This window comes from Phyllostomus discolor, chromosome 14 (genome assembly GCF_004126475.2).
Source record: "Phyllostomus discolor isolate MPI-MPIP mPhyDis1 chromosome 14, mPhyDis1.pri.v3, whole genome shotgun sequence".
Taxonomy (NCBI): domain Eukaryota; kingdom Metazoa; phylum Chordata; class Mammalia; order Chiroptera; family Phyllostomidae; genus Phyllostomus; species Phyllostomus discolor.
Genome location: NC_040916.2, coordinates 13,688,782 through 13,713,384, shown reverse-complemented (window position 1 = coordinate 13,713,384; position 24,603 = coordinate 13,688,782). Strand labels below are relative to the sequence as shown.

General features: G+C 36.4%; 1 protein-coding gene and 1 pseudogene across 4 annotated transcripts in view; both read left to right on the top strand.

Annotated features, from left to right (window-relative positions):
• ODR4 (odr-4 GPCR localization factor homolog) overlaps positions 1–15,577 on the top strand; it is a 31,560-nt gene extending 15,983 nt beyond the window's left edge. For 3 of the 4 annotated variants that reach the window (XM_036015935.1, XM_028531075.2, XM_036015936.1), the window contains exons 10-14: positions 2,530–2,658; positions 3,359–3,455; positions 6,663–6,848; positions 12,348–12,461; positions 13,625–15,577. In XM_036015935.1, coding sequence (XP_035871828.1) covers positions 2,530–2,658; positions 3,359–3,455; positions 6,663–6,848; positions 12,348–12,461; positions 13,625–13,692 — 594 coding nt within the window. In that variant the 3' untranslated portion in view covers positions 13,693–15,577. The remainder of the gene's footprint in view (positions 1–2,529; positions 2,659–3,358; positions 3,456–6,662; positions 6,849–12,347; positions 12,462–13,624) is intronic. The other variant, XM_036015937.1, reaches the window with a different exon arrangement.
• A 3,149-nt stretch (positions 15,578–18,726) lies between these two features.
• LOC114512206 lies at positions 18,727–18,844 on the top strand (annotated as a pseudogene).
• The last annotated feature ends 5,759 nt before the right edge of the window (positions 18,845–24,603 follow it).

The window sequence follows — 24,603 nt, the reverse complement described above, 5'->3', positions numbered from 1 at the left end:
TTAGCCTTGCAACATTATTATTTTACCTATATTACCTCAAGTAACTCGGAAATGGTCTCTCTCCAGCTCTTCATTTTTGTCCAAAGTGATTGTGCTTCTGAAAATCCTGATTCTTTTTTTTTATATATATTGGGCATGTTACAGATTATCCTTTTTGTTTTTTTGTGGGGTTTTTTTGGTTTTGTATTTAAAGATTTTATTTATTTTTAGAGAGAGGGGAAAGGAAGGAGAAAGAGAGGGAAAGAAACATCAATGTGTGGTTGCCTCCTGCACATCCCTAACTGGGGACCTGGTCCACAACCCAGGCATACACCCCGACTGGGAATCGAACCAGTGACCCTTTGGTTCACAGGCCCACACTCAATCCACTCAGCCACGCCAGCCAGGGCCAGATGATCCTTTTTGAATCACATTTATTCGCTTGTTCATTTACTTACTTTTTTTTTCCAGAAAATACTTATTGTGTATAAGGATCAGACACTGATTATCATTCTCTTTGCTTAAAATTCTTTAATTGCTCTATATTGACTAGTTAGAAAAGTCTAATTCAAGCCTTTTCATAGCCTTAGGATGTCATTTCATTATTCTCTAATTTACTCTTCCAGGATACGCTTTGTGTTCCTTAAAACGCTGTGTATGTCCTGAGCCAGGCGTCTTGCCAGCGCCATCTTTTCTGTCATCCAGTCTGTCAGGGTCCTCTCTGGCCAGTGAGATCTCACTCAAATGGTGCCACTCCTGTAAGGTTTCGTTGGGCCACTGCAACCAGAGGGACCTTTCCTTTTCCAAAATACCGTGTCGGCATCACAGAAGTCTCTCCCTTTATAAACAAGTTAGGTTCCCAAAGCCTTTTCATAAGCCAGTTTGTTCCTAAGTCCAAAGAAACCAAGAGGAATTGACATCTGCAGAACTCAGATACATTTCCACCTAAAAGGAGCGAGATGATGTCCATATCTTTTAAAAACTCTTCTCCTTGATGTGTGTGTGTGTGTGTGTGTGTGTGTGTGTGGTCCTGTATGTGTAGTCTCATTTAGTTTGGAAAACAATGCACCAATTTATACATACATGGTTTATATGTCATCATTGTGTTACACACTATAAGATATGTATTAAAGATAGATATTGGATGTGTGAATAGGGTGTTATCTGCCAAAATAGAATAGTTTCATTTCCAGTAAAGCTCTGCGCACTGGATGAGGGAAGCCCGTTCCTCCTCCTGCACCCCTAACTTGCCGATGTCTCGGCGGTGTCTGCAGGCACCGTCAGAAGCTCATTCCGGATGTGCGTCAGCATTGTCCCCCTGCTGCTTGGCTTGTGGACATTTTTGAATGAACCTGGAAAGTTTTGAACTATTTGGTCTGTGACAGATATTTTATCACCAAGACCTTTACTGTGTTAAATTTAAATTCTTTTTTTTTTATTTCAATCATTGTTCAAGTACAGTTTTCTCCCCCCTACTCCCGTTCAAATTTAAATTCTTTAAAAAAAAAAAACCCCTAACTTTTGCATGAATTTCATTAGATATTGACTGTTAATGCTTTTTCATTAGCTAAATATTGAAGTCATTTGATTTCATTGCCATTTTTTCTCATCAATTCCTGATTGTTCTTTATTGCACACGCACAATTAGCACTGTTCATAAGTTGCATGATTTGTTTTTGTTCTTCAGAATTGACCTTATCGTTTCATGATGTATTCTAGTTGTACTCAGAATATATTTTATGTGTCCGTTGTGTGGGATTTTTAAACATCGTTCTTACCTCCATTGTGATTTCATAGACTACTAGTAGTGCTGCCCATGTTTCAGGGCTCTCCCCGTTTTGGCCCTTGTTAAACTGATACGGTTGAAATGTCTGTGAAACGTGTCAGCACCCAGTGTGAACCAACACTCTTTAGACAAAGGTGAATGAGACTGCGAGACAAAAGTCACTGCTTATGACCACTGGCACCATTTCTGGTGACAGGCACAGCTGACTTGCTTTTTGCCTGCTGCGGAGCGTGGAGCATTACTTCCGTCTATGAAAGGAGTTGAACTTGTAGGAGTAAATGAGCGTCTGTACATTCCTTATGATTTTGCCGTATTTGTCATATCTGGCTTTATATGCTGTGCAGATCTTCCGTTGCATGCCATGCAACTCCCATTAGATCATGTCTTCTTTGTACATCTTTTCATGGTAATAATACTTACCTGAGTCATCTGCACATTATATCTGTTTTAGTGAACATGATGATTGCATATTGGTGTTCTGGATCACATATCAGTGAGGAAAATTTAGATGTAGTTGTGTTTAATTTCACACTATATTCAGAATTCTCAGAAAATAATATATCACTTATAAAGAGAAATATGAAGGCCTTTTAATAGTAAGTTGTGGAGAATATTTTCAAACACTTGATTCAGTCAAAAATTTCTTCTCACTTTATGAAATGGCTTCTATAATGTTTAAATATTCCATACAGTTAACATTGTAGTTTATATGGTTAGTACTATAGTATTGGCTATGAGAACTTAAAGCGGTTTTTGTCTTCCAGCATTTGAGTTCTGACCACAGGTCCACGGCTACTGTCCAGGTCTGCAGCGGCTCCGTAAACCTGAAGGGCGCCGTGAGGTGCAGAGCCTACATTCAGAGCAACAGACCCAAGGTCAAAGATGCTGTGCAGGTACCGAGGGCGGGACTGTGCGTGAGAAACAGAAGCCCATTCACATCATTACTCAGAAATGCTAGAATTTTATTTTTTCCACTCTCAGATTTCATAATTATTAGTTTCATTTTAACTAATAAAGGTCCAATCGGTTGGGCAGTACAATTATACCATGTAATTGGTCGCAAGATTTTCATATGTAGAATATCTGTTTTGTGACTTTTTTAAAGTAATGGTTATACAAATTTATTAAGTGCTCCACAGTTGTGAGTTATCTCTGAGTTATTAGTACATTGGAAATCATTTCTTCTAAGGGAAATCAAACTTTGTAAATAACAGGAAAAGCATTCATTTGGAGAATTGTTAGGTAGTGTTCTGTAATCTCTATAATTCAGAAATTTTAAAAAGGATAACTGGCATTTTTGTCATCGTTACACATTTCCTAATTTAGAACACTAGCATTATTTGTTCAGATGCGAAATTTCATTTATTTATTTGGTTTTAATTTATTATTTAGATGAGGAAGGCAGGTTTGCTTTTAAACTATTAATGTTAGTAAGCATGCTAAGTAAGTGGACATTTAAAAAAGAATAATATATCAGTTATTTTAGTGGACATGATTATACAGGGAAACCAGTTATGTGAGGGTTTTTGGTAGTAAAATAATGCAAATTGAAAGTAACAGTCTTTGTTTCCTATTGTAATTTGTTTTCCATAGGCAGTGAAGAGAGATATATTGAACACAGTTGCTGATCGTTGTGAAATACTGTTTGAGGATCTGCTTTTGAATGAGATTCCAGAAAAAAAAGTTATGAGTATAAAATTGAGTACTTTTCTTTGCATGGATTCAGTTGATAGACTGTCAAGATATACATGTCATGTTTTATAAGTGCCTCTATCTGTCTTTAACAATAATGTGCCATATTTTACTTTTCTTATTGGATGAAAAATTGTCAGTTGCACCAAAAAAGGTTTCTGAACACCTTAAAATAGCAAATCTGTCAACATTTAACAATTTTTGGGAAGATTTTTTTAAAAATTCTTCATAAATTTCTGAATTCTGAATTTTCACAGACTAGAAAACTGTGGTAACATTTTAAACCTAATTTAAAAAATTAATATGTATTAGGTTTCTTAAAATAATTTGTAATAAAAAATTTTATTTGTGTTTAATATTATATAATAGATTCTTTAATAGGCATTACTGTGTGGTATATATGCAATTGATATCTTATTCCTACCAATTTTTTTGTGTACTATTTTATATACTTCTTATCTATTACTCAATAGACTTTGTTAGATTTTTAAAAAGTCTGGGTCATCATGTTATAACCTATCATGACTATTATATTTTTTGAAACAAACAATTTATACTGTTTCTGTAATTTGCATTACAAATAATTATTTTATTCAAACAGAAAATTTTAATATTGAGTAATGCTTTTTAATCTACACATTCATCTTCATCTTGCCACCATTCAGATGTGAGTAGATTAGCAGTTCACAGTTGAATATCCACATAATTGAAACATATATATTAACCCATTAAGGGAATATTTTTATATTTATAGAAGAAAACATAGCTCCTCTGTAAAACTGACTTCTTTTAGTACTACTGATAGACAGTACAGTAGGTTTGGTAGGCGGATCATAATCTTTTTTGTATTCCTAGTTTGAAAGGTTACTGGAATTGCCAGGTTTAACATTTGTCCTTCCTGTACTTCACAAATAACCCTGAATTTCTATCCACTAGTAGTGAAATGTATAGTTTTTGCTGAGTATAGTTTTGCTGAGAAATGAATTTGAATCTTACGTGTAGCAATTGGATTGAGACTTTTGTGTGAAACCTGGTCACTTAGCCACCCATTCAGCCTAACAGCCTCATCTCACTGTGACGTATCTTTGCTCCTTGACTTGGGGTACGGTATAGCTCTCCTGGCACTGGGTCCTCACCTTCTGAGCAACTACGGTCCTCTGCCTGTGGTCTCGGTTCCACTCTCTGGGCCGCACTTCTCGTCCCTTCCTGCCTGCAGAGGGCTACGTGTCTTTTAAGAGACAGCTCAGCTATCACCTATTTTACAAAAATTGCTGTAATACTTGCGTATGAGTTAGGATTCTGTTAATCAGTAGATGTCCAGTTCTTATCATATTGGCTTAGATTTAATTTTTTTTCTGTTTTGAACTTACTCAGATAATGTTGAACTATTTACTCTGCTGTGGGAATATTCCTAAAGGACTCTTTTTTAGAAGTTTTTAAGATATGTTTTTTAAAAGGTTCCCCTTTCCCATTTTAAACTTCAGAGCAACTAGAAAACTTGGTCTTATTAAGATACTAAATGGCTAATTTAACTTTTTAATTAGAAAATTATGTGATTTTTCTTTTTTAATGAGTAGTTTAAATTCATTGTAACCAATACTTTAACATTTGATTTTATAGCAAGCATATTTATCTTTTTCAGGCAAAGCTAGAATGCATGCAGTTTGAAATAGTTTTTAAGTTTTGAATGGCAGTTAAACATACAAATTATAGCCATCATTGAAAGTTTTGAACTTAACCTGTTTAAAGAAACTGTGGCCCCAAATAAAATAATATATTCCTGATGATTTCAGTGGGTGAACAATTTACGTGCTACAGTACCAATTGCAGTAATAGAGTTTTACAGCTAGACAGCAGTCTAGTCACAGAGTAAAATTGTTCTTCCAGTTCTCTTCTGAAAACAAGATGATAAGCAGAATATGACAGGGACATGTAATTCAAATCATTGCATTTCCCCTGACACTTCAGACATTCTTCATCTTCTGTTTGTAGTTATATAAAGCTACCACTCATTTCTTCGCAAGGAAATGCAGGCTACTATCAAAGTGAGCCTACTTCTACTTGTTCTGTGTACCAATAGCTTTTTAAATCATGTACATAGCTGGAAGAGGTCATTCGTTACACAAAGTCTTGGTCTTTGTTGATAGTTCACTAGAATCCTGGTTTGAACCAAACAAAACTGTGATGTCAGAAATTGGGGCAAATATATTTTACTTTGTGAGTATTCACAGAAGAATAAAACATAGTTCTTCATTATTTATTTAGGTCCAGATTGTTTTTTCTAAGAATTACTTAACACTGTTTATGACAATATGTAGTGCTAATTGTTGCCCCAGATATTAATTCTAGTTTACAGCATTTAGTATGTCTGTGTATTAGATATTCCTTAAATATTTGCTCGGTTCAAGGCAACGTGATAGATATAAATCAAGGACCAGATTCGTGTGCTCAAGAACCCTATAATCTGATTTGAAAGATAGAGTGTGTATGCCTTATTAATTATGGAGAGCATGTAGTAAGTTTCTAAAAGTCACTAAGAACTTAGTCAAGATTAATGGTCAGGATAATAAATACTAGTAATAAGAATAAGGCAAAGGGAAAATGAAAAGAAAGCAAGATGGAATGGGCAGTGAGGTGAGCACACAAAACAGCTTTATGTCCTGTGCATGTTGGACATAGGGGGCTGCTAGCATCTCATAAGATGAAGTCAGCAATGAGATTATTTTATGCATACATGTACAAACATGCATGCGGTCATGTTCTGTACCCTTGATACAGATTGGCTACTAATTTGGCTGTGAACTTTCATGAAAAGGGGAAAATTGTTTATAAAATTTAGTGCTTGTGAAGTTAAAACAAAAATAGCAATTCCTGAGACCAGGAACGAAATTTTCTCCTGGGTATTCTTTCATAGGAGGGCGGATAGTACAAGACTATGTAATCCACAACATCCTCATATTGAAGGTGGTGGTGAGTTCATATTTCGTGGGAGTATAATTTAGGTTCCTTGTGGGGACCAGGTGTGTTGAGGTATACCGGAGGATTCAGTAAGAACAGTGTTGTGCCAGGTCAGTTAGAAAATGAAAATAACTTTTAGGTTTTATTTCTACTAATATATGATACTTTCATATACTTATAAAATATATATCACTGATGCCAATGACAGACCTATCTAAATATTGATGATATTTTTTTCTCCTTTTAGATTCTGAAAAGGAGTTTCACATCCTCCCTCACCGAGTTTTCGTCCCTATTCCGGGATCCGCAGTAATGTTATGTGATTATAAATTTGGCGATGAGTCAGCTGAAGAAATCAGAGACCACTTCATAGAGATGTTAGATCATAGGATTCAAATAGAAGATTTGGAAATTGCAGAGGAAATAAACACAGGTAATTATGTGATGTTATTTAAGAACCTGATTAGACTACTGCTAAAATTACCTACGAGAAATCTAGTTAAATAACACATCTTTAGATTTCCTTAAAGCTGATTATGTTTGATACTTCCAAGGTTTTAAACACGTGTCTAATCTCTCTCTATATAAACATGTAGTTGGTGTTTTCCTGGAAAATCTTGCCAACATTTACCGTACTTCACGTTTTTCTAAGCCTAGTAAGTAGATCTTTATAAAACAACTGTAGCCTTAAGTAGGTGGAAATAATGGTTTTAAGGTATTTCTTTTCAAAGAAATTTTCCGAAACCCATTATTTTGATTAATCATCTGGTTAAACATCTTTACAGAGCTTTTAAAAGTACTTTATTAAACCTCTTCTCCATACTATTTTCCTACTTCCTTTATATAATTTGGATGCTAAGCTGAAATGGAGAGTTCCAAAAAATAGGTCAGTATTATTTTTGTAGGGCACAGATTCACCATGCTATCTGAATTACATGACACGTTTTCTTCCCCTAGCCACTATTTTCATGTCTGACCTTACATTTTGGAAGGCTGTTTTTTTTTTTGTTTTGTTTTATTTTGCTTTGCTTTGTTTCATGATTTGTTTTTGTTTCTAGTGAGAGCTGGCTATCTTAATTCTGTTATTTAAATTTTTTTTTAAACTTAAATGAATGATGTTACTTTGCCTGTTTTAATTTCACCTTGATTATGTCAGTATAATTTTTCATGAGACTAAGATTTTTTAAAGCAAACACTTGGAATGTTTATTTCCCTGAGCTCCCTGCCTAAAACATGATAGGTTTTCATAAATGTCATTATCAAGTGACTGAGAGATTCTTATTTTATGTGTGAAAAGTTATAAGCTTGTGCCTAGCCACACAAAATTCTTAAGGCTTGTATAGTGCACTACACTGAACACGATGAAGATTTTAAAAGGATGTAATAGTCATAGCTCTATGGCTCAGTAGTTCAGAGCACATTAAGGGGTGAAGAACATTTAAAGCATTGCCCCAGAAATATTTGTTCTAGTTTACAGCATTTAATGTCTATTTATCAAATATTTGTTAAGCATCTGCTGTGTTCAAGGCAATGTGATAGACACAAATCAGTGACCAGAGTTCTTTCCTCAAGACACCTGTGATCTGATTTGAAAGAGAGAAAGTGTGTGCATTATTCCTTAAGCAGAGCACGGAGTAAGTTCCTAAGAGTAACTAAGAATTTAGTCAAGATTAATGACCAGAAGTGTAGGGTCTCCAGTGATTTGCTTAATAATTTGATTAGAAAAAATATTTTGACCTTTGCTCAGCAATAACCTATATTCTGTAGTAGCAAAGTTTTGACCATTAGTATTTTTAAATTTTAGTAAATTTTTTCCATTTTTAAATTCTTTATTACTTTTCTCCTTTTATATTTCATTTTAATGGAAAGCACATGTATTTTATAAATTGATGCTCTATAATATAATGCTATTATAATATGTAAAGTATAATCCCGAGCCTATTAAAAGTCCCATGGTTTTAATGATGGTTTGAATTCCTTGAAATATTTTTACAAATAATTAAAAGACTTATTTTTATCCTCAAGATAATATACTTCTCATCTATTATCAAATTTAAATGCTATTTCCTGATGAATTATTTTTATTATTTATATATAGTAAATGTCCTGTTTCTCAGCTTTCCTTCGTGAAGTTTTATCGTCTCCTTGTTAAATGTTATATTTACTAGTAGCTATGAGGTATTTTAAAATAAATTTTTAAAATCTTAGATGACATAAATATTAACCAATTTGTCTTTTTTGTAGGTTTTTATTTTTATAAGCTTTTAACATTAGCACTTTGTTGTACATTTTGTGCTGTATTTGAAAATTATTTCCTGTCTGTTTTTGTTTATTTTGGCAGTCTAGTACAGAGATGCATTAACTGAAAAGGAAGAGTTTAATATGATAAGGACAAAGGAAACAGAACAGCAATTTGGCAAGTTTAGGTGTGTATACTTATATACACGGCGGGGCAGAAGTAGGCTTACAGTTGTATGTGAAATGCAGAGTTTATTCTTATGTTATTTATGATTTTCCATACAGACAACTGGAAACCTGCTTTTGCCCCCACCCTGCACACACCATATCAAACTCATAGTTTCTAGATAGTATTAACGTTTTTCTAGTGTCATGTAATGTGTTGAAGATACTACTTCAGTAAAATAGGTATGCTTCTTTTAGGACTCTGTTTATGAAACTTAACGTATCTCTGCTGAGTGATTGATTACTATGTGTGGATTGCCTGTTACGCATTAGGCATTAGGGGTCTAGAGATCAGATATATAGTTCTGACTCTAGAAGCTCATAGTACTGTGGGAAATGCAGAGAAATGGGTTTTTCCGAAACAAGACGATGAGTTCTGTAATAGAGGAACAGAGAATTATCAGAACACTTAGCACAGGCACCGTATTTATAAGAAATTCAAGGAAACTTCTCAGAGCAGGTAACATCTGAGTTCGTTCTGAAGGATGAATACAGAAAAGTAACCCTAGGCCTTTTGGGAAATGAACAGTGGCACCAGTTGTATTATGGCCAAGAATATGACTTTTCTAGAATTATATTAGTTGTGCTTTATCACATATTTGTTAAATTAGGAGACATGATTTAGTAATTAGTATATTTTTAATAATGAAATGATGCATTCCCAAATTATAGGATAAGGTGAAAACATACATTTTAATAGAAAAATTACGTGCTTTTAAATAAACATCCTTTTGGTTTAGAATCTGATTCACTTAACTCATTCACTCATTTGTTCATTTATTAATTTACTCAGAAATAGTAGATGCTTAATTTTACCAAGACGGTATTTTAGCAGAGTGCGGGCCTGCCGCTTACAGCTGTATAACCTTGAACAAGTGCCTTCTGAACCCCAGGTTCCCGTGGGGTTGATATGAGAGATTAGTAAACGTGTTAGGGAAAACACTTTCTAAAACAGAAAAAGCAGCATGATACTAACTAGCATTATTGGCTTTAAAATAATGACTCCGGAATTATAATGAAAAACATGAATATTAAACTATGAAAGTGATATTTCATAGTATACATAGATTTTTCTAAATATTTTAAATTAGTCTTTTCATATAAAATAAACCATAAAGAGTTAAAATATTTAAATTTAAAAATTGAATTACTATACAGTCAGCATTAAATTTTTAAGTATCTGGCTTTATTTTCTAAGTATTCAATGTTCTTTGCTTGATTATTATTTAATTACTTCTGTTCTATACTATAGTTGCCAAGTAGTTGCTATGTTTAAAATACATATTTTGCCAGGTAAGTATCTTAAAATAACATGCTTTTAAATGACTTAAGGGATGAAGAACAATTTGTTTGTCAAAATGACTCACTGAAGGTGAGGGATAACTATGGCTTTAAAGTTTCGTAGATGCATTAGTCATCTCCTAGTAGATATTAACTTAATAATTCAGATGCACTGCATCCACAGTATCAGCTAAAATTTTGGAGACACACCTTTAAAATCTGATGAAACTCATTTTGCCAGTTTGGTCTTGATACCTGAACTGAAATTAATTTTTGCTCTTTGGCTAAACGTTGATAATTTAATTATAAAGATATTTATATCTTTATAATTACATTTATATTTATATTTATAATTACTTAATTATAATTATAAAGAAAAAGTAATACTTTATTATTATTATTATATTATATATTATGATATATAATATAATATATTATAATATAATAATAATATATTAATATTATAATATTATTAAAATATAAATTTATATTTATAATTATTTAATTATAATTATAAAGAAAAAGTAATACTTTTTCTTTAACCAAAGATGTATTTTTATGGCTAAATCACTGACTATAGTGATACCTCATTAACTTAGGATTCAGAGATGAGGAAGAAGACAACTAACCAATACAGTTCAAGTCCTAACCTATAATTTAAAGCTTCTAAATAGTCCTGCCCACCTGTCACCAGCTTGGAATAAAATGGAACACATCGACGACTTAGCGTGTACTCATGATGGCCCTTTGAATTGCTCAAGAAACTTGTTTTCTTTATTGGTTAATTTGGGATTTGTCTGAAATTAAATTACCAGTTAAAGGAATAGTTAAGATCTAATTTCTTATTGAATCAGATGTCACTTGCATTTGATTTTCAGATAACATATTAAAGTTTTGGTAAGAATAATATAATGCGTGAGATTTGAATTAAAGGCCTACAATTTCCACCAAAAGTAAACACGAATAAATTGTCATGACAGGCCAAGGCCTAATTCATTATTGAAAAATGCTCTGCTTCAGTGAAATCATCTTGCATTTGTGTTAAATCACAAGATTTTGACAGATTAAAAAATGGAAATAATAGAGCAATAGAATGTCTTTTTTTAAATGAAGTAAATTATTTGTGCAGAGAACTTGACCTACTAGAGCATGATCTTTACATATAACAATTCAACATTAGATGTGTAACATACCATGACAAATAAAACCATTTTTGTGCTCTTTGTATACAAGTGCTCAAGTAAAAAAACGTCTGTAGCAAATAGGTGTAATTCATGCTTTAGTCAGTATTTTTGTTTACTGGTGACCTAATATAAGGATTTAGGTACCACAGATACCTATATCAGTAAGTTTATGTGTCATCCTCATGAGCCTGTGCTACTACACTGGGATGCACGCGTGTCCGTAAGGACATTTACAATCCATGCAGGAGGCTATTTTACTTGGAATTGAAACAGCAGTATGTACTGTCTCTCACTGTGGTTCTCTGTAAATAAAGGGATCAACATGAAGTAGTCACCTTCACACACAGTTCCCTAGAGTTCTGGAGAGCAGCAGTCCGCTGCATCTCTGGGAGGAAGCAGGGCGTGGCTCCAGGAGCCCTCCCCCTTTTTTCCGACCAGAGGAATGCCCCTTCTCCTTTCACCTGTTGTACCTGCTGGGATTTTTGTCAGGCTCTTTAGTACTCAGGGGAAATGAGACCCTCTAGTCTTTGTGATCTGTAAGAATGTTTTCAGTTCAAATACTTTTAGTCAGTGTTAAATAGATTCAGCTAGGCAAACCTACAGAAGTTGTCAGCACAATCGAGAAGAAAGAAAACTTGGACCCGAATCTGCAGTCTGCTGCCCGTGACCCTCACATATGCACTGACTTCTCAGGTGCCATGTTCCAGCTGTGAAGTGAGATAATGTGCTTCCCTTGCTTGACATTGAGTTGTTTTGAGCTCAAATTTATGATCATATTTTGCTCGTATATTTCAAATATCAGGTTAGATGAAGAGTCAGAAAATATTTCTGTATGGGGCCAAATAGTATTTTAGCCTTTGTGGAGCACAGAAAGTCTGCCCAATGAGCTCCAAGGCTGGCCCATGGCCTGCAGTTTGCTGATCCTGCCTTTCTCATGAATACCTACTTGTTTGAAATCATTAATCGCCAAAACCACAATAAGACTCATTATTATCCTCTTGTAGCTTGTATAAGTTCCTCTATGAATGCCGAACCTTCATTGGATAACACGGATGATGAGCAACAACCAAAAGAACCAATTAAAACTGCAATAGTGTTGAAAATTCATCAAAACATAGGTATTTTATTTCTTTTATAACTTGAAAATGGTATTTTGCATTTGAGCTTTGTTGTTACTTTAAAGTTACTGTATTTTATTTTACTGAAAAGTGCTAGATTAAGCCAGTATTTACTGAGTGTTGTGGAAAGCGCTAGGCCCTGGAGACAGAAACATTTATAAATAATGCGTTGTCCCCAGTGCCTGCAAAAGTGACACTTCCTGTTAATTTTTTGTGTGTTTACAAGAAAAGCTTGTTGAGTTTTGGGAATCCATTAGTACAGTAGGAACAGTGTTTCCCAAACTGGTGTTCCCGGGATTGCTATTGCAGATTTTGATGTGTGTACTATGAAAAAAAGTCAAATTCCACTGTGGAAATTTGTAATTCTCCTCAGTGTCTCAAAGGCCCCAAGGTCATGTGGCAGTCACTTTCAGATTTTCAAACTTACTGATGGAAGAACATGTACGCTATCGTTTTGTGGAATGCCATTTTGAGAAATGCTTTATAAGTGTTTGGATTTTTGACTGAGACAGCTTTAGTTGTTTTTCTCGTCACTTATTAGACAAACCTGCTAATTATGTGAATTCTTTGTACGTAAGTGTGGGTGTGTGTTTGGGATACTCTGGTCCATTCTGTTGTAACTTAACAATAATTGGGGTAAAAATGAATTGCCAACCTAGAGTTACTAATTCTTAGAATGGGGGAATCTGCTTTCTGCAGTTTCCAGTAGCTGCGTGAATGACTTGGCATTGAAATGATCGAGGACCCCTGCACACTGGAGGTGTCTTGTTTGGTTTACGCCAAGTAGCATGAGATAGCCGAATGTCAGTGTAAATTATAGAACCCTTTTGAAGGGTGTGTCAGTTTTTCCCTTAGCTGTATGTGAGTGTGCACATGTGTAACAAACACACTGTGTTTGTGGTTGGAAGTTCTGTTAAGGTGTGGAAGTACATGATTCCCAGGCTAACATTTGTAGTCTGTCTTTTTCAACTTATTGCTATGTTTTCCTCTAAGACTTTGTCTTAGGACATAGCCATATGTGTATTTGCATTTGTATTTGAATATGTATTTGTCTGGGTGTGTCGTTTAGGTCTGTCAGTAACCTACATGTCAGAGGCTGACGACAGTTACGCCTCACTTTTGCTCATTCCATCTCCACTTGTTGTGTGTGTGTTTACTTTTAGGCGTGATTGCAGCATTTGCCGTTGGAATCCTCGCTGCTGGTGTCTCCTTTCATTACTTCAGTGACTAATCAGGGTGAGGCACAGAGGGCTTCCTGATCATCCGGAGAACACTGTCCAGCAGTTATGAATAACAACTGTGCCACCAAGCCATCTGCATTTAAGACAGTAGCAGCCAGATCTGTTGCCAAATGCCTCTTAGGTGTGTTTCTAACTTAATGTGAAATCACCAGCTGCCTTGTTTAGCCCTGCTTCTGTCTGCTCAGGCTTCCAAAAATAAAGTTATTTATCTAGAGGAAGCTGCATGTAACAAGTCATTATACCTATTTTTTTAAAGGTTTGGAACAGTCATTTATTTTCACAGATTTTAGCCCTTTTGATGTGGACCACATGTTCATCAGGACATTGACAATGTGAATAGTCAGGGTTGGCTGAGTATCTTAGTGATAGAACAGCAGGAGAAATTTCTTCCAAGTGGGGTAACAACCTGTTGGGTGAGTTCGTGCTACAGGACCTTTCTAATGTGTACCCAGTTCCAAAATACTGACCAAGCTCTAATCAAGAGGTAGGAAGCCTTTCCAGGTTTGAGTCAGTAAGGAGTGCCATAAATGATGTGCTTTCTCACATTTGTGTGTCATACTTGTTTTGGTATGTTAAATAAGACTTTTTCTTCCATCAGGACTTTAGACGAGGCATTGTAAAACACCTAGATCCCGAATAAAAGTTTACCTTTAATGCATTCATAGGCTCAGAGGAAGTAGGGGAAATCTCCAAGACCCATACCTTTATTTTCCTTTCCCTACAAAACCCAGCACATTTTGAGGTGGGAACCGTGCGTACTGTATTAGGCATACAGGTGGCCTGTGGCTGCCGGGGGCAGACACCAACTGCGGCACTGCTCTGTGTAGTTTACCTCGGGCCAGAACCAGGAGATTAGTCTGAGCCCGAGATGCTTCCCCAGCCAGCACAGTCGAGGTGGCCCTCAGTTTGGAGTGCCCTCTGACTCCTGGCAGAAGCGGGATACAGGCCCAGGACTCTCATAGAGCAAGATAAGCAATGTTATTTCATGACTGGAGATCGTCAAGCACAAGTTGAAACTAGCTAGCATGAGAAAGAACCTATAGAAAGAACGAACTGTGGATTAAATTCTTTAAGGCCTCGTCGCCAACATACAAGAAGGATGGAACCACTGGCAGATACGCAAAATAAAACAAAAGGAACTGCTAGAAATGAGAAATGTTACTTGCAGTTAAAAAAAAAACTTAGACATGTTGAATATCATATCAGACTCAGCTGAAAAGACAGTGAATAAACTGGAAGCTAAAGCTAAAGAAATGACTCAGTTTGCAGCGAGGAGAAATGAGCTCCTGGAAGATACAAATTCTAAGAATTATAGAGGGAAAAATTATAAAAACTCAAAGCACCAGGGAGAGAGACTAGAGAGGGTGGAGGAGTGATAATATCTGAAGAAATAACAATTTTCCACATTTGCCGGAAGAATATGAATTCAGGAAGCACAATATATCCCAAGCATATATGGATAAAATTCATGCCTAAACCCAATGTCATGTAATTGCAAGATACCAAAGATTTTAAAGCAATCAAAGGAGGAAAGAGATGAATGAAGGTGAGACAAATATGAAGTAGACTTCTTAATGGCAACAGTATACCCAAAAGATGGTAATTTAATGCTTTCAAAATTGTGGAAAAACCTAATTATCAACTTAGAATTTGTACCAAGCAAGACTGAAATAAAGGCATGCTCAGATGAAAAACAGATTTTACCATCAACAGACCATTAAGAGACTGCAAGAAGATGATCTGAAATGGAAGAACTAGTGAGCAAATACAATGATAAACGTGTGTAAATCAAGTGTTGTTTATGGAAAACCATCGTAATGAAGTGTTTATAAGAAGTTGTAAGCAAATGTAAAAATAAACATTTTACGCAACATTTATGTGTACTTTTAAAATAGGATATAGTTGAAAAATTGGACAATAGTTTATAAGATGAGAGGAGGGTGATTCAAGTTTTCTGAGGTGCTTTTATTATTCAGAAAACGGGTAATATTATTTATATGTTAAAAATATATAGTAAAATTTCAAGTGTAACTGCTAAAGAATCCATACAGGATGAATCATTCTGGAGGAAAAGAAGTTTAAAATATGGAGTAGGAAGTCAGTAACTCAGTCCAGAAAAAGGAGAAATTATGGGTGGGAGGAGGGGCAAAATTAGAAAGATAATAGGAAGAAGTCAATTAAAATAATTATGAATAGACTAAAGTAACCACCAGATTGATTTTTTATAGGGTGGGTTAAAAAAAATTAGGCAAGTAGCAAAAGAAAATGTTTGTAACTTTAGTGATATTAAATCAATATTAGACTTTATGAAGTGTTAAAGATGGAAAAAGCTACTAAATAGTGGTAAAAGGATCAATTCACTAGAACAACTTGTTTATTTTTTATTGCATTTTTTCCATTATTACCCTCCTTATACTCCTCTCCCCTACACCACAATCACCACACTGTTGTCCATGTCTATGTGTCCTGTCCTTTTTCCTTTTTGTTGGATAAATTTCCAAATCCTTTATAAAATGATCTCAAAATGTATGAACTAGAGGGCTAAATCAGTAGCTCTCAATTGATAAATCAGGCATACTGAAAATGAGTGAGTACATATCTGAATATTGATTCAATGAACATGTTTAGAATACTGAACAATTAGAGAATATTCTTCTTAACCGTTGTATATTAGCAAAAATTGACCATGTACTTACTAGGCAGGGTAAATTTCAAAAAGTGTTAAATGGATAATCAGAAGTTAGAGGTTGGTAATAAAGGTTAACTTTTTAAAATTATACACTTACAAGTTAATAAATCTTCATAGATGAAAGAAAACATACTTAGAATCTACTTATAAGTGCTACATTTGGAAAATGGGGTGGTGCAGCAGAAACAGCACTTGGAGGGAGATGATTGTACACGCTTAAATTAAGGAAGGCTAAGTGTGTAACTTAGGGAACGAACAGTAGAACAAGCAATGTAGAAACAAGGAGATACAGGCAATGGAAGAGATGAGTGAACTAGAAAACAATCACAATGCCAAAGTTGTTTCCGTGATCAAATTGACATCATTTGAACAAGAATTAAACAGGACTCAAATTCTAACCTATATATATAGTAATAAAAATAATAAGAGACTACCAGAAGCATCTTAACACAGACAATGGTCTAGAAAAATGCAGTTTTCTTAAACTGACTCAAGAAGAGATTACCAGCTAGATAGACTTAATAGTTTCAATAGTAAACAATAATTTAGAATTTTTTGACAAAGAGAACATGTAGCTCACATTTACAGATGTTTTACTCCTCTTTCAATGACCATATTATTTCAACATTTTATATAAACTTCCAAAGAATAGGTAAGCTCATTTTATGAGACCAGTATAACTTATTGTACTAGAATCAGACACATTCAATTCAGTAGGAAAAAAGTACTGACTAACAGCATTTGTGAACATAGATATGAAAGTCAAAGTACTATTAAAGTTATTCAACATCATGGAAGAAAGGATAATGTATAATGATTAAGTTATAGTAAAAATCAGGAACGCTAAACTGCCTGTTATCACCACTTCTACTCATCATTGTCCTGTATAAAAGGAGCAAAGAACAGCCCTGTCTGGTGTAGCTCAGGAGATTGCCAGCTGACCAACCAGGGGGTTGCTGGTTTGATTCCCAATCAGGGCACATGCTTGAGTTGGGCCAGATCTCCAGTTCTGAGCATGTGAGAGGCAACCACACATTGATGTTTCTCTCCCTCTCTCCTTTCCCCTCTAAAAATAAAATCCTAAAAAAAGAAGAAGCAACAAAAGATAAACCAGGTATTCCTAAGGAGTATATGATTAAACACATGAAAAGATGTTCACTCTCATGAGTGATTGGGACCACAATGAATACCGTTTCATATCCAATGAGTTGAAAAATTAAATACAGTATTATCAGTGATGAAGATGTGCATCAAGAAGACCACTACAGATGGAGTTTTAAACTGACACATTGGAAAGCAACTTGACATTCTTATAAGGTTAAGCATTCACATTCTCTAATACCTAGCTATTCTGCATATGTACTGTAGCAAAATTCTTCATTTGTGCACAGGAAGGAGTACACGTGTGAGAATGTTCAAGTCAGCCCAGTTTGTAACCACCCAAGTATCCACTGACGAGAATAAAAATAAATGGTAGGTTTTGTATTTAGGGTCTAATGTTTACTGGCTGTGTGTCCTGGGCAAACTACTTAACCCCTCTGTGCCTCTGTTTCTCATCTGTAAAATGGAGGTAATAGTATCTGTCTCATAGGGCTGAGCATTAAATTACTTTGCATATATAAAAAACATAGAGCAGTGCCTGGTATGCAGTAAGCATTCAATAAACTTAGCAATTATTTTTTAAAAATAGGGGTTTTGTAATTTTATTTAGGAGGGAGAATTACATGAGAAAGTGATAAATCAAATCTCAGAAGCTTACATGTACTGTGATACAGTTTTTATAAAGCTCCAAAACACGCACGTTTAGACTATGCTAAATGTGTATTACTTAATGGCATTAATGTGTGTATTTTTTTGGTTGTCTATTACTAGCACACCATTCCCAAACTTAATTGGCTTGAGACAACAACCATTTTTTTTCTCACAGTTCTAAGTACAGCGGTCAGTTGGGTGGTTCTGCTCTACATGATGTTGACTAGAGCTACAGTTTTTCTGGGAGCTTGACTGAGCATGAAACATATGAGAGAGCTTATTTACATGGCTGGCAGTTGATGCTGGCTGTCGGCTGGGAACTCAGCTCGCACCCCACACTGCAGTCCTTCTCCGTGTGGCTTGGGGCTCTTCCTGTCACGATGCCTGGGATCCAAGAAGTAGCATCCCAAACATCAGCATTCCATGAAGAGAAACACAGAAACTGTGTCCTGTTCCAGGCTCTCGCCTGGAAGTCTCAGAGCATCATTTCCTCTACAGTCTACATTGTCTTGGTCCAAGTAGCCTACAGGACCAGCGTGGATTAAAGGGGAAGGGGAAAAAGAACATTCACCTCTCAATGGGCATGCAGATACGAGAAGAAAAGGGCTTGGAGGGAACCAGGTTTGCTAAAGTAATTGTGGTGATAGAAATGTATTGGCCTCAGCAGCTACTGAGGTGGTCCATTCTATCCTAGCACAGTGTTAAAAAAAGAAGAAGGCGAAGAAGAAAAGGGCTTGATGGCAGCCATATTTAGAGATTAGTTCATGTAATCTCTGACCGTAACAATGTACACTCCTGACATGTGGAAAATGCACTCACCACCTCCCAAAACACATTAAAATCGAATCGCAATGTGGCTGATTCAGGTTCAAGTCCTATACTCTCATCATCTAGATCAGCTTCAGGTACATATAATCCATCTGTACTGCAACTACTCTCAAGCTGAGGTTGCATGAACTTAAGAAAAGAATTCTTCCCCATACTCATCTAGTATAAAATGACAAGATAGGCAATAGACACACATTCAAAAAGAGGAAAATGAGAAGCACAACGCTGTGAATTGTCTGTAGCAGCTCCGAATTCCAGTTGGGCACATGTCTCTAATTCACCGTGATTCTAGAAGCAAAGAATGTATGTTGATTGGTGCCTAATTCTCCCTGAAGAGTGGTTTTCAACTCTAGGCTCTTCCCTAGGAAATATTGACTCTATTCTTAGTCATTCTTATTCATGAGAAATGGCTTATGTTTGAAGCTGAGTAGTTTCTCAACCTGGTTCCTAATTTTTGGTTCATAGTCATGTCACAGGTGGGCACAGGTAACCAGGTTCTTGGTGAACAGGAAAAAGAATTGAACCAAACACCCAGAGTTTATAGCAGAGGACACGGGAGCAGGCCAACTCCAAGCAGAGATTGACCTCATGGGCTGGAGGGACTCTATTTTTATAGGGTGGATCCTTCCTGGCTAGTTTCGGTGGCCTTTTACTGAGCATGTGCAAGTAGTTGTATTACTTTAAAGCTACTGCACATGTGTTCTCCCATGATTTTCCCTGATTGACCACCAGGGAAGAGGGTCCCACAATGCTACCGAATTGACTCCCCTTTCTCCTGGGGTCCCCCTATACTAGGTTCACCTTTCCCTTCACCAGAGAATTATACCTCTCCATGTTAGAGACTGGCTAAAAGGAAAGGAATTATTTATTCAAGTTTTACAGACTTCAGAGTAATGACTTAATGTCTTCATCAAAATCCCAAAGTCCCTTAAACACCCACAAACACACACAGTCCTTCCTTCCCCCCTTTGCCCAGTCTGGGGTACCGTATCTCAGGAAAAGAAATAGAAGTCCGTGGCTCAGGCAGCCCCTGATTCTTCCCAGTAATCCGTGCTTGGCTGGTAGGCCTCCCTTGGTTCCCAGCACCATCAGCTGTGTTGCGGGATCTCCAGCTAAAGCCACATGGTGATTCTTCTCGTGGCTGGGCGGGGGGGGGGGGGTCCCCACTCTGCCAAAAGCGCTTGGTTCTCCTCACTACCACAGCCGCAAGGTCCTCTTTTCAATGGCTGCCGAGTCTGGGTTTAAATCCCCGCACCAATCTTCCTCTGCAGCCCCATTTCCGACTCCTCCCACAATCAGCTACACTTGCCAGCACTCCCATATCCTTCCAGCTTTACTGGGCTGCCATCCTGAGTCTGGGCAGGGGTAGCCCCATGTGGTGGAGCCAATCATCTCCAAGCTCTCACGCAGGTGCTGTAACTAGAGGGAGTTGCCTTCCAGTTACATCTTGGGGGAAAGTTCCTTCCATCCCCCTGGCTCAGAGCATGGCCACAACTATTTAATGTATCTATGCAACCAGTTAAAGGTTATAGATGTGTTAAATGACCACGCCAGAGGTTAGCTGCAAAGCTGTTGCTATGCAAAACAGCTCTCAATGGCCCTGTTCCATGTGTCCCTTCCCCCAACCCACACCTGTGGTGGAGGGTGAGAACATCCTATATATCTTTCTATTATTTCCTGGACACCTTAAGTTCTGGACGCCATTACAAATCTTTCTTTTGGGGGCCCCCTGGCTGCACCCTCCTACAGTCAGGCTCTCAATCCACTGAGCCATACCAGCCAGAGCTGATCCAAATTTTTGAAGGTTGAAGGCCCAGAAATGCCTTTTTATTTTGAAGTGTTTTTGAAGTGTTTCTCCCTTTTAGACTAAATTTATGGAGTTTTTTTAAAGATACTGTGTCTTCTGTATAACTCAAATGATAATGTGCTCCATTAGACAAAAGCCACACCCACAGATGTGTTCAAGACAGGCCTCTCTGACTTTGAGCTGAGAGGGTGATAAAGAGCAGTCCTCTCAAGAATCTTAGGGATCCATTGTCCAGCTAAGTACACCACAGTGAGGGCTTGTAAGATTCTTAGAAGTCTTTTTGTCTAGTTAAGAGGTCTTTCAGGCCCTGATTTAAATATTTCTGAATTCTTAAAGGGTATTAGAGCTACAGCCCCTGATCCTAACCTACCCTGATGCTATGTTTTACTGGTAATTCCCTGGATTTGATCTTCGTCCAGAGGTCATTTCCTCCTTGAGAATCTCTTGCTGGCTGAAAAAAAGTGTTCTGGGTTCTTTATATTTCCTATAAAGTTTGCTCCAAAATTGAACACTTTCTTACTTAGTTCATCTCCTGCTTCTCATATCTTAGCCAGCTAATAGAAGTCAGCTGGCATTTTCAATATTCTGCCTGGTAATCTTGGTCAGATCCATAAGTTTAGTAGGCAATTATTTTCCCGTTAGTGATTTCCATAAGTTTATTAGTTCTATCTTTCATATTACCGCAGGGGAAAGTGTTGCTGTTTATGAGTAGGGTTGCCTTTACATAGCAATTTCCTCCTTGTTCTTTAGCCACTACTGTTTCCTGAAGGCCCTAAAGCCTTCATTGTTTGCTCAGTTCCAAAGTTAAGGCTACATGTTTTGGTTTTGGCCCCATAAACCCTACTTCTAGGTACCAATTCCGTTTTGGTTAGCACAGGGCTTAGGATTCTCACAGCATGGAGTTGAATTCCAAAAGGAGGAGCCCCAGGCATCAGTGCTCAAAGAAAGAAGAGGAAGTTGTTAACCTCCACTTCTGGGGCTCAGATGCCCCAGAATGTCATTTCTCTGTATTCCATTGGTTAAAACAAACAGGGCCTAGCTAGTTTCCAGGGAAGGGGGAAAAAAGACCATTTCTCAATGGGGGAGTAGGAGCGCATCCATATAGGGAGGAAAAGATTGGTGGCATTCATCACTGGAGACTTACTACATGTATATTCTTCAGTGCAGGTCATGTTTTTAAAAGGATAAAAATACAGGGGAAAGGAAAGACAATTACGTTCCCTAGGGAAATAATTACTACTATTACTCTAAAAGCATACTCCACCTATGACCCTTACCAGTTTGCCTTTTCCTATAGCACCTCTGTCTACCTCTTTTCTGTTGTGATATTTCTTCAGATATATGAAATGTCTTTTCCTTTCACCTATTCTTACAATGCTCAAAGTTCAATAGGTTTGTAACTATATTACCAAAGTAGTTGGGAATAAACAAGTTCTATTAAAGTGCTTATCGTGTTTGTTGTCTCTCATCTAAATGATTTGTCTAAATATAAATTAGCCAAAGTACAATAAATATCTGGTAACTTGTTTCTCATTTCTGACCTTAATAAGTAATTATATTGAGAATGTCAAGTATTTTCATGAATATATTCACTAAAGGAAGTCAATGAGTTCTCATACAATTCATAACCTATAGCCTATTATAAGGTAAATTAATATTTTAATAAGCTTTGATTTATGGATTAGGGACAAGAGATAAAAGTGGAGTTAGATATGAAATGTTTGTTTATACTCTTGCCATTTCTGAAGTGTTTTCACAGACCCCATCTCATTGGATTTTTACAACACGAGTGTTGTAATCAGGGCAAAGATTTGTTGAATGGGTTTGAATTAGCACCATCAAATGAAGCTAGACTTTATACTGCACTGTGAAACTCCTGAAATTCTGACCCTAAAAGAACCCTGTACATCTTAACTAAAACAAATGATCTTTTAGGAAAAGACCTTTCACTCTATTTGCTCAGTTTCTTAAGGAGAACTTTTGTTTACAGAATTGTGAAGGGGACCTTAATGATAGGGATGAAGGTAGTTTAATCAGCTCTTACGTTCTATTTTAGTCAAATCCAATTTAGTTGCAGATACACACCAGATGCTTGTCCTCATGATTAAACTTCTGAATGTCAATCAGCTAAGATGCTAGACTGTGATATCTGTATGTAAACAAAAGTAGCAAGGCTTTAAAAAATATTCCTATGCTTTCAAGTTGGCACTATTGAAAATATTTTTTTAGATTTTAATAATAAATGGAATAATAGCCAATAATAATGGAGGACTGAGTAGTCATACCCTAGATTTTTCCATGAAGAAACAACAAAACCTTGGGAAGTTGCTTAAGTCCTTTGATTTTTAGGCTGGAACAAATTTTAACAATATTAAGCTAACTCATTATTTAGTATAGTGCTTTACTATTGATAATATATTTTTATTTTTATCGTGTCCTTTTAATACAGAGGCTAAGATTCAGGAAAGTGGTTTGCTAAACCTAGTAGCTAATGGGGCATATATATGTATATTAAGGGGATAGACACCAATGAAAAGGAGTGATTAATTGAGCATGTAGAGCATGAGGGATGACTGCATAAGAAGTAAGAAAACATGCTTGTCATATTCCTAAGAAAGTGGAAGGGGACAGTTTCTGAAGCATGGGTGGCTGCTGGCCATATGAGAAGGGACATCAACTATAAAAGCTTGGGAAAGAAAATTGGTGCAGGAGTACATGGGCTTGCAGGTTCGGTGTGGAGAGTTGAAGGTAATTTCATCTGATGCCTTCAGATTTCCATGAAGTTAGCAAGGTCATCTGCTAAGAGTGAAGAAAGAGTAAAATAAAGATTTCAAGTAATTGTTGGAAAGAATGGGAGATCAAGTTGACCAAAGAAACATAGTGGGGTTGCCAGACAGCAGTAAAGCCCCTTTTGAGATTAATAATAATAAATGAATGAAACCATGTGATATTCCCCCCAATAGTCATTGTCATCTCAGATTTAAGAATAGAAAAATTGAAGAGTGATATTTGAAAATCTTGTCTACACAAAAAGTTGAATGCAAAGAAGGGCTAGGAAATTTATGATATTGGTTGAAGAACATCATTTAAATAATGAACCATGAAATCTAAGCTAAATAAAAATGAAAGTGAAGAGAGAGAAGTGGGGAAGGGAGCGAGAGACAGAGAGAGAGAGAATTCTTTGGTGAATTGTAAATGGCATGTAAAGGCATCAGTGCAGTGGAGATCTAGAAAAAAATCAAAGATCCAAAATTCTGGTAGTAGTTGACGAATCAGGAGACATAATTGTGATAAAAACTAAACTTGAAATAGTGATTTGGGAAGAAAGAATACGGACATGACAGCAAATGAAGAGAATGGTAGAGCTGAAGTAGGTTATTGGAGGTCAAGAAACAGTGCCCAGGTTATGGACACATGGTCTGCTAGAATAACATGGCGACAGAACTTGAAGGAAGGCTGTGTGAGTTAAGTAATATCTAATTTTTTAATAAGCGAGAGAGCAATTAGAAGGTCAGTAATGGACAATCACAAGAGTGGAGGAAGAGTGATACAGACAAATAGTAAGAGTCTTTTGAAAAGTACCTAGACTTTTTACAAAAGCAAGTGGGAATGATGATCTGGAGTAAAGGAGAGTGTCAAGAATGGTATTTAGATTTTGAAAGAATAAGCAGTCACCACTTGAAAGCGGGAAAGGGAAAGTGTACCTTCTTGGAAGAACCAGGTTTCGCTCATGGCAAAGATGTGGAAGAAAAGCTTGGAGAAAAGGATGAAAATAAAGGGGAGTCTGCTGCTTTTACAGAGAAAGGGGAACGGGAAGGGACGGAG